This window comes from Marmota monax, unplaced genomic scaffold (assembly GCF_021218885.2).
Source record: "Marmota monax isolate L192 unplaced genomic scaffold, Marmota_monax_Labrador192_F-V1.1 WCK01_AAM20220418_F8-fsc00010, whole genome shotgun sequence".
Taxonomy (NCBI): domain Eukaryota; kingdom Metazoa; phylum Chordata; class Mammalia; order Rodentia; family Sciuridae; genus Marmota; species Marmota monax.
In genome coordinates this window covers 18,073,320-18,084,589 of record NW_026692321.1, presented here as the reverse complement: position 1 = coordinate 18,084,589, position 11,270 = coordinate 18,073,320, and the positions used below count along the sequence as shown (strand labels likewise).

General features: G+C 38.2%; 1 protein-coding gene across 6 annotated transcripts in view; it reads left to right on the top strand.

The window, feature by feature from the left end:
* The window catches only part of Asxl2 (ASXL transcriptional regulator 2), a 131,379-nt gene extending 120,546 nt beyond the window's left edge, over positions 1–10,833 (top strand). For all 6 annotated transcript variants that reach the window (XM_058578418.1, XM_058578422.1, XM_058578419.1 and 3 more), the window contains one exon: positions 305–10,833. In XM_058578418.1, the coding sequence (XP_058434401.1) occupies positions 305–2,749 (2,445 nt within the window). In that variant the 3' untranslated portion in view covers positions 2,750–10,833. The remainder of the gene's footprint in view (positions 1–304) is intronic.
* The last annotated feature ends 437 nt before the right edge of the window (positions 10,834–11,270 follow it).

Sequence of the window (11,270 nt, the reverse complement as noted above, 5' to 3'; positions counted from 1 at the left end):
ATTTCAAATCTGATAGTCATTAGCACAAGCAGCTTTTTAGAAACAAATTTTTTTTCTCTAGAGGTTCTAATTTGTAAATTTTGGGATTAGGACCCAAAGCACAAATAATACCAGCCAGGCATGAGAATGACTCGCAAACGTGCACCTACTCCCTTATGAGTGGGCAGAGTAGAAGGCACCTAGAAGCAAACTTGAATTGCTCAGTCCTAGATGTCCCATGTTTTTATGGGTGTTGTTTACCTGCTCTAAAAATGTAAGAAAACTAAGCCTTGTTGTGTTTTTTTTCCTCCCCTATTTCTTTCAGATCCCAGTCTCCAGAATCTCCCCCATGCCGTTTCCTACATCGCAGGTCTCTCCCAGGGCTCGTTTTCCAATCTCCATCACTAGTCCTAACAGAACAGGAGCCAGAACTCTTGCAGACATCAAAGCAAAAGCCCAGCTGGTCAAAGCACAGAGGGCAGCAGCTGCAGCTGCCGCAGCCGCCGCTGCAGCCGCCTCAGTTGGAGGGACCATTCCAGGACCTGGCCCTGGGGGTGGACAAGGTCCAGGAGAGGGTAGTGAAAGAAAAACTGCTAGAGGAGGGAGTCCAGGCTCAGATGGAGTCAGTGCAACTGGAAAGGGCCCCACACTGGAACTGGCAGGAACTGGAAGCAGGGGAGGTACGCGAGAGCTTTTACCCTGTGGTCCAGAGACTCAGCCCCAATCTGAGACCAAGACCCCAGGCCAGGCACAGCCTCATAGTGTCTCTGGAGCACAACTACAGCAAACCCCCTCAGTGCCTCCAGCATCTGCCATCAGTGGAGCATGCACAAGTGTCCCATCACCAGCTCACATAGAGAAATTGAACAGTGAAAAACTGAACCCTGCCAGGGCATCAGTCACAGTGGCTTCCCCTAGCCACCCACAAGGGCCTAGTAGTTACAGACAGGAGAGAGCCTCTTCTTCTCCAGCAGGCTCTGCTCTGATCTCAGGAGCTTTGCCCATTTCTATTGTAGCTGATGGCACAGTTGAATCCAAAGCAGATTCTAATATGAACACACCAAATCCTTCAGTCTCAGCCAAGACAACTGCTAGTGCAGTAGTGGATACATCCCCTACCCCTTTAACATCATTATTGACAACAGCCACTTTAGAAAAGCTTCCTGTACCCCAGGTCAGTGCACCTGTAGCATCTGTTGGGTCAGCTTTGTCCTCGAACATTTTGTCAGCAGCTTCTAGCCTTAAAACCCCAGGAACTTCTGCAAGTGTGAATGGGCCCATTTCAAGACCAAGCTCTAGTATCCCAGCTAATAATCCTTTAGTTACTCAGCTGCTCCAAGGCAAAGATGTTCCCATGGAGCAAATTCTGCCTAAACCTCTCACCAAAGTTGAAATGAAAACTGTACCACTGACAACTAAAGAGGATAAAGGGATGGGAGCACTCACAGGCACCAACATAACAGAAAATAGCACCAGAGAAGAAGTTAATGACAGACAGTCCCATCCAGCTATCCAGCAGCTGGGGAAAACCGTGCAGAGTAAGCAGCTTCCCCAGGTTCCAAGGCCCCTGCAACTCTTTTCAACTAAGGATTTAAGGGACTCTAGCATCGACACACACCAGTACCAAGAAGGACTAAGTAAAACAACTCAAGATCAGATCCTTCAAACTCTTATCCAGAGGGTTCGGAGGCAGAACATTCTCTCATTTGTGCCGCCTTCACAGTTTAACTTCGCTCACTCAGGTTTCCAGTTAGAAGACATCTCCACAAGCCAGAGGTTCATGCTGGGATTTGCTGGCAGAAGGACATCCAAACCTGCAATGGCAGGTCACTACTTACTTAATATTTCCACCTATGGCAGGGGTTCAGAGAGCTTTAGGAGGACCCATTCTATACATCCTGAAGACCGCTTTTGTCTTAGTAGCCCCACTGAAGCCTTGAGAATGGGGTATACAGATTGTAAAAATACAACAGGAGATAGTAGCAGCAGCAAAGAAGATGAAACTGATGAGGAGAGTACTGGCGATGAACAGGAATCTGTCTTGGTAAAGGAGGAGCCCCAGGCTTCCCAGAGTTCTGGCAAGCATGACACAAGTTCAGGACCCCATAGTAGGGAAACCCCATCCAACAATGATTGCTTAGCTAACAAGATTGTGAAGGCTGAGAAACCAGTGAATGAGCAAGCCACTGTAAGCAAGGAGAATTACCTATTTGCTAGAGGCCAAACATTTGATGAGAAGACCCTAGCCAGAGATTTTATTCAGGCAGCACAGAAACAAATGGCTCATGCAGTAAGAGGTAAGACAATACGTAGCAGCCCTGAGCTGTTCAATTCTACTGCTCTTTCTCTGCCTGCAGACAGTCCCACCCATCAGCCTTTGCTCCTTTCATCACTGCAAACTCCAAAATTGTATGGAAGCCCCACACAGATAGGGACAAGTTACAGAGGCATGATTAATGTCTCTACCTCATCCGATATGGACCATAACTCTGCTGTACCAGGTAGCCAGGTATCTAGCAATGTAGGTGATGTCATGTCCTTTTCAGTGACGGTCACTACCATCCCTGCTAGCCAAGCTATAAATCCCAGCAGCCATGGCCAGACAATGCCTGTTCCAGCCTTTCCTGAAGAAAATAGCATTGAGGACACGCCTTCAAAATGTTACTGCCGCTTGAAAGCCATGATCATGTGCAAAGGGTGTGGAGCTTTCTGCCATGATGATTGCATCGGCCCCTCTAAACTGTGTGTCTCCTGCCTTGTGGTTCGGTAATGAGACTTAAAGATAATGCACTGTAAAGAAGGGGGAAAGAAAGGGTTAACAAGATGTGTTTTTGCATTATTTGGAATCACAGAAATAAGGTTTCATCTGTCTTCTTAAGAAAAATATTAATCAGGAATAGAGAGTACAGGTCATTTACATTCTAGAGGAAGAGCACCTTGTATAGTAAGTCTAAGTCAAGCAAGACTTTTGTGAATTTGTGACAAGTTTGCACTTATAAATCATGTAAATATGTCACATTTGTTTAACATTTTTCCAAGTGTTTAGGTAATAATGTATTACTTTAAATTCAGATTTATGTTCCATTTTATGTGACTGAGAAAAGTTGATTGTCATGCATGGTAAAAGGAAGCTATCTCTCTTTTGACCTTTCCTAAGAATAGGAAATGGAAAGAGTGGTCTAAACCCAATGATTATTCACACTGATGATGTCTTCACATTATGGTTGCAGATTATCTATATAGGTTATTTGGCCTTTGCACAATTTGAATTCAGGATTTATACAGCCCCTATACTTTAGAATGGGACCTTATGAAGTAGAAGTCTTCTTTCCATCACAGGCAGTGTTTCCAACCCTGAAAGCCCTGGCTTGGTTCTTGACTTCTGTGAACCAGTACTGTCATGAAGTAGAGACCTGCTGTTCCCTAATCCCACCCTCGTGGCCTGAGACAGTGATTGTGGTCTGTGAAGGGAGTGCCTCTGTGGGCCCCACTGTATGACTGTAGTCTCTTCATGGCAATCGATCTAGCAGTTCCAGCAATAATACTTTGTCATTCGTGGGAGCCCACAAACCTGTTTGAAATACTAGCGTAAGATGAAAGCAGGCAAGTGTTAGTGATGGGGTGATTTAAACTGTCTTGTTGGACAAGAGAATGAAATTGCAGAAACTGTTAAACTAAACATAAAGGAAAATTATTTTCACACTAGAAACAAGGTAGCCTCTCTTCCTCTTCCAGCCCTTAATCTAATGTTATATAGTCAGCTGTTGTCACAGCTAGAAAAGCTCTTCAGTGGCACATTGGCTCCTTCTGTGCAACCTGTTTTACCTCCCAAGCATATAAGGAGGTTGGAGTGATTTTATTAAATCTTAAACACCACATGTGCACACACAATACAAGACATTTTCTTATTTTTGTCCCCTAATTTGGAATTATTGCTATCTGTGCTCTAAGGATGCTTAATATAAAGGGGCTTTGGTGAATGGCTAAGGAATGTCTGGAAAGGAAGAAAAACAGCTCCAAGTTTTGTTTTTTCTTTTCTTTTTGTTGTGGTTTGAATCCTTTTCTAGTGACCGAAAAGTTTTAAGTATGTACAATTTATGTCATGGTTAAAGAACATTAAAAAAAAAATTTAGTTTACCAGAATTTGGCATGAAATAGGAGATTATCGATTTGTATTATTTGCATATCGATTTCAAGTCTCCTAATTAGAAGTGTGTAAAGTAAAAATATTAGTGCAACCTAGTACAGTTGTATTTGTACTTAATACTCAAGATGTGATACTTACAAAATTCAGAATAATTTAAACCTATTAAATAAGTTACATTCCAGATTAGGAAAAAGGAGGCAATTATCTCTTTTGCCCGTTCTGCTACCTGCTCCTGCCCACTCCATTCCCTGCATCAAAATCTCTTAAAATTAACTTAGGAAGCTATTTTCATTCTTCTTTTCTGGTTCTTTTGTTGAAGCCCAAGACCAATATAGGATTAATATTTGTGTTGCACTTTCAGACAAGACCATTTGATGTCCTTTCATCTCTCCCTTTTCTCCTTTTCTTCTAGCACACACATAACTAAAAGGGTCTAAGGTCTAAAAAGAAAGGGTCTAAGGGATCCAGGGATAAGAAATTCTCGTGTGAAAAACTAGTAGGAAACAAACCAGGGTTCTGCTCCCAGACTTTGAGTAACTTTGATTAATCCTAGTAGATTTAGAAAGACCTGTCGCTGGTTCCAGCCTGTTCACTTCCTCACCTTGTTAGCAGCACTGAGTGCTGGAGTTTTTTCAGAATTGACCTTGCACTAAATATCAGTTACCAGTTTGAATTGATGAAGACAACTTTTCTGCTCTGCTCCTTTGTTGCCAGAAACTTTTTCTTTCATGATACCTTTAATCTAAGAATGGATGGACTATAACCAGGACAGGAAGAAGGCAACAGGGATTTTCAGGTCCATTTAGAGAGGAATTCACATCCTGCTTCTTCCCCTTGACCCAGGCTCCTGGGCAGATAAGTTCTAAGCATTGCTATCCTCCAGATTCTAAATAATAATACCCAGCTAAATGTTTGCATTTAAGAATGCGTCAAAAACAAATTGCCAGCAAGATACATTGCCTCAGACTCAACCAGATGAGAGTCAAGATTCTCTTATATTGGTAGTAAATTAAATATGAATCAGTTTATTGTTTCAAACAGTGGTTTCAAGGAGAAAGCCATTTGTTTTATAAGCTGAACAGAAAAAATGCATTACAGTCTGGCCCTTTCAATATTAGAATTTGGTACTCCAGTACCTTTAAATCAGTGTTTATCTTAGCTTTTGATTGGTTTTACCTTTAGATTATTTCTGAAATGTTTTAATAAGTGCTAAGCTCTTCTTAGGATATCAGGTGGCACAGCTCCCACGACTAGTAAGACAAGCCTGAGCACTTGCCTCCCTTATGCCCTCTAGCCTTTAGGTAGCCTCCACTGCAGGTCATCTCAGTCTGATTTTTAAATGTTCTAAGTTGTCTAGTAGAATGTTCCCTGAATCTTAAAAGAGATTTTTGATTAATAAAAATTCTTTATCCTACTAAATGGAAAATAAAGCCAAATAACCTGGAGTTGTTTCCCCTGCTTCAGTTTCTTAACCCCTGTGCTCAAGATACTGAAGCTGTCTGTGCTAATCTATGTAACATTTTAATTTAAAGAGTAAGAGCTGGCCAGTAATGGGGAATTTTTCTGGGTTAGAGGGAAGCATGCTTACATTAGTTGGGAAGGCACACGGATATAGGTGGTTCAGAACTTATCTCAGATTTAAATAGCCAAAAGAAGAGCTTGTTGCCTTCCAGGTGAAGGTGCAATGTCATTCATATTAATGACCTGCCAGTCATTAGCCTAATTGTTTATTATTGCCTTCCTTTACCTTAGAGATCCTTAAAGAACCCTTTGATTAAAAGATTTGTTTTAATGGGGTTGGTCATTATACTGCTATTTATTTCTGAAATTCACTGTCAATAAACAGGGGTATTTTTTCTTTGATATCATAGCAAGGAGGGAAAATCTCCCCACTACATTACAACAGTGTGCTAAGTGAAAAACTTGGCTAAGAGTAGTTTTCAGCTCAATTTATAGAATAGTCCAAAGAGACTGAGAAACATGATGCTAGGCAGGGACCTTCCTACATGTTTCAATACCTACAACCTATTGAAAGAAAACAGTAGGTAGTAAGACATTTCCTAAAGTTGAAGCAATAGCTTCATAGAGTCTTGGTTACTTTATTTTTTTTAATGCTTTACATTTGATACAAATATTAAAGATCAATTTTAAAAATAGCTTTCCAGTAATATATTTTAAGTAATATATATTTTAATATCTATGTAAAAAGTGACAGTGGAAGACTGAATTTCTTATATATGGTATGTTTAATGTAGGACCTCACTGTTTAAGGCACAAATTATTTCAAAGGAAGTTACTCCGAAGACACTCAGATTATTTTAAAAAAAAAATGCAATAAGGGGAATAGTTTTGGGGTTTATTTTTATTTTAAAAGAAAATTCACTTAACTTTCCACAAGCTATTTTTTCCCCACTGGCTTATAAGGTTTGTACAGACTGGTTTGGTAAATGCTAAACTTTTGTGTCTTTTGCCTTTTTAAAGGAATTGTTAACATTGGAATTGAGGGTATGTACAGAGAAGTTGGTGTCAACACCATTTAATAAGTCATATTTTTTCACAAATATAGAAAAATCATTTTACATAAGAATTTTAAGTATTTGCAATAAATATATGTATATAGATTGTATGTATTCATATATTCTTATTTTTCATTTTATTATTAAGCAAAAGATAATTAAAAGTGAAATTGAAAACCTTGGAGTTTTTGGTGAATCTTGAGGTCTGACATCTATCTGAGAGTGGCATGGGGAGGGGCCCTCAGTTATTGCCTTATAGTATTATGAGAAAAGATTACCACAGACCTTATGGAAGAGTGTGAAATGAGGTATTTGGTGATAGATTAGGATAGTGCATTTCTTTCAGAACTTACAGAAAAATATTGAATTCTCCTCCCCATCTCCATGTTTTCCTAACAACTTTATGTTACTAGAAAGTGGAAGAAAACAAAGGGCAGTCCATTTTTTAATGTACCTATTGTTTGCTTCTAAAACAAAAACTGGTAAGGAATATAAAGTTTTTCTTTCTTCACAATGATTAATAGTTCACTAGCAGGCAGTCAGTGTCACCATCTTCCAGGCCCTAGGAGTATGTGAAGAAATAATCTCTTGAAGATACAGAAAACTTGTTTCCTGTTTCCCAGTTCTTCTCTGAGAAGTGAGTTTCATAACCAGTGTATCTCATGTCCTGCCTGCTTCACTGATCTGGAGAGTTCAGAGAGCCAGGAGAACCTTGTGAAGAGAGATAGCTATGCTTGCATTAGATTCTGACACTTCTTGAAATGTTGAACTCTCTCCTGTCAGGAATGACAGGGAGATGACTGAGCCAGATGTCTGGAGAGGTCAAATGTCTTGAGTCCCATACCTAGAATGCTGTCCAAGAGGACTCATTTTGTGGTTATGAAATACTTGATTTTTAGATGTGATGGGGAGGGAACAAAATGATACCTAAATAGATGGTCTTTGCAAATATGTAGCCTGTTCTTTTAAATGGGTAATGCATAGAAAGAAAAGTTGGAAAGGTTACATTTTCAAGAATGTGTCTTGATGACCCATGAAACCATTTATTATGATTCACTAGTTCATTCTCCCTAAAATTGCCCAGCTCTGATTTTGTTTTCACTGGGGGAAAATTTTTTTTCTTTGTAACAGTAAAGATACATAGCAATACTTAAATAGACAATGTTATTTTTTAGACAATGTTATTTTTCAAAAACTGAAATTTCAAATATCTGGATTACCCAAAGACATTGGAGATAGTTCAGCCATCCAAGAGAAGAATATTCTATAGCTTAGCTGAAAATGTACTGTTTCGAAAGGAAATATTTCATAAGTCTCAGGGAACATCAGCATCCTCCATAATTCCATATATAATAGGAATGAAGGAGAAATATTTAAATGTGTGTAAACTAGCCCATAATGACCATTTTTCAAAGATTGACTCTCCATTTCTAATATATATTTATCATTATTTAAACAGGTTACCTACCTCATGGGAAATAAAGTTTATATTCAGGGAACCTAAAGGTATAGTTGGTCTGCAGTTCAGAGAGAAAGAGCAATTACCAGAACACAAGACAGCTTCAGCTACCCTTTATTTACTTCAGAGTCTTAGAAGCCTGTGTTCATTTTATGCACTACTTGACATCTGCTGTTTCTGAGAAGTCGTTTCATGGCATGTTTCTCACTTTTTGTGTGCAAATCATGTTACTAACTCAAGTATTTGTTGGATTAGGTACTAAAGTGCTGATTATATAAGGTAAGCAATATTAGGTAAATTGAAAAAAAATATTTTCCTAAAGTAGTAACTATATAGCATGTTCAGGACTCAAGGAATAGTCAGTGCTACATGCTTCCAAGACATGTTAAAAGAGCATGAATGAGTTATAAAATAGAAGCATTTGAGGCACTAAGTGAAACACAAAGAAAAAAAAAAGGTATTGTCCCTAGTAAAACCAGGCAGCATGGAAGTGAGGAGCCAGGTTAAAATTTTACTTTTGAGGTTGGGGTTGTGTCTTGGTGGTAGAGCACTTGCCTAGCACATGTGAGGCGCTGGGTTCAATCCTCAGCACCACATAAAAATAAAGGTATTTTGTCCATCTACAACTTAAAAATTAAAAAAAAAAAAAAAAAGTTTTTACCTTTTTTGAGAACTGTTATTGGAATATATAAGAAATCTATTAAATCTAAATTGGAGAGAGGCAGGCCAAATGTAATGCTTTAAGATAACCCCAGGCAAGTACTAAGTTCAGTTAACCCTTTCAAGATAACAGCTAGGCAAGTAACACAGTTTCAAATCCAAAAGAAACTCAAGGAAATTTTTTATTAAAAATGTGATTTTCACCTTGCAGTTGAGAAGGAACTGAATCCCTTCATTTTGAATTTACATTCCTGTTTTCTCCAAGAATGGAAAAAATACATTAATATTATTGGTTTTCTATCTTAATACTATAGAATTGACCTTTTTTTTTCTTTCAAGTCACAGAACTTGAATTAAAAAGGGCTTTAGCATGACCCTATACCTTTTAATTTTAGTATAAAATTAAAATCCTAATTCTTATTCTAGAAAGTTTGAGGTAGAAAAGGTTTCAAAGGATAAATAATTACATTTTTTCAGTGCTTACACTTGAATTTTACTTACCACTTGTCTTTAACACAGATTATTGGATTTGCAACTCAACTTCTGTATGCCAAATTATCTATTTATGTTCCAGTTAAAAGAGTTGTTAGGTGTATTCCACTGTATCACATAGTCTCAATTCTGCCCAAGAACTAGGAGGATGGATATAATCTATGTTCCTAATACTTGGTAACTTTCAACGGAAGATTGGATTTTTTTCATAGAGACCATATGGACTAAGGAATAAATACTCCATACTTCTATGTAGATTTCAGCCTTAACCTACAAAGGGGAATCCCTACACAGTTCTTCCTAAGGAAGGACAGGAAACCTGATCTACTATAGAGATGGGCTGTGCCTAGATAGTGGGTTTTCCTAACAGTAACTTCAAACCCCCCCTCCTAACTCCATTCAAACCCAAAAAGCCAAAGGGAAAACATCCTGATTTTCATCTTAACTGGAAAACATAAATGATACTTTGCAGGGGGAGATAAACCAAATGTGATTTTAAGTGGATTTAACTGAACTTAAAGCAGCTTAATTTTTTAAAAAGATTTTGAGTTCACTTAACATGATTTTCAGTTGCCATGAATATAACACAGAATTTGGCTTGAGACATTTATGGACCAAGGGGTGGTTTTCTGTTGGGCTGTGTTAATTTGAATTTGGGGTTGTGTATCTACCTATATCTGCTAAGTGAAATGGAACTTGGCTTCATAAGCACTCTTATTAGACCCAGGTGACTCAGTGCTTCGTTTTATTAAGTTTAGTCAGGGATCTTCATTTTGAATATTTTAAATTCAAATATCCTAATAAGAAAATAATGAATTAAGTCATACCAGAATATCTAAAAGTATTTTAGAACTTATTTTACACAGCCTATGTCCTTCCAGTGGAGCATATGGTATATAAAACTTCATGTGTGTTGGGTTAATTCTTTTAAAAAGCAGATTAAGTCAGCAATGTTAGGTTTTCAGGCAATAGCAGTTTGGAGACTTCAGTAGTGCCCAGCTGAATCTACGTATCAAGTTTTCAAACAATCTTGATTCTTCCCGAGTCTCATATTTGCTACCCCTTTGTTAGATGAGGAGATGGGTTCTAGACTGGGAAGGATATAATTTATTCTCTGATAATAAAGTACTGATTAAAGAGCAAATATGTTCTTTGAGAATTCACAAAATCTCTAGAACCCATGGAAGATCTGGAGTACATGACAAATGAAACTAGAAATTAAGAACTTTTCTCGTAGCCATAAGTGCTTTGACCTATTTTTTCAAAACTCAGTTCAGTAAGTCACTGCATCACACCTTTCACCAGCAGCAAGAGAAATCAGAATGGGAAAAAAAGACCTTATGTTGGTCTTGTTCACTTTCAAATTTTTGTGCACATAGGCCTTAGCACTTTGACAGATAAAACTCTTGCCTTTTAGCTCCTCACTATTGACTTTATTCTCACTTGTTGACTGTTCCTTTTATTGGTCATATAGAAACTACCTTCTTCAGAGTTGAATGTATAACAATGTTTCTGCACATGGACAACCTGTATTTTATTTTAATGACTCATGTTGAATAAAGGCATACAGTTTTACTCTACGGACTGTGCCTTTTCTTTTCTAAAGGAAACAGACACGCAGCAGGTGCCTTACCTGCCTGTGGCCCCTTCCCCTGTCCCTGATGGCACAACTGTCCATGGGCCATTGCTAATGTTGGGAACTACAAAGTACTGATCTCTTCATTAAATATTGAAGAGAGGTTCAAGAAATCAATTTGACTAAGTGTATATCTTAAAAAATAGAAGGGAAACCTGATACTAAAAGCTACAATAATCAAAACAGTTGTTACTACCATAAAGACTGATCAATGGAAAAGAATAGCTCAGAAATAAACCACCACATGTTTGGCTAAATTATTTTCAAATGAGTGCCAAGTCATCAGTGGGGAAAGGACAGTCTTCAACAAGTGGTATTAAGAAAAATGATGTTCATATGCAAAAGAATAGAGTTGGATTCCTAACACCATATACAAAAATT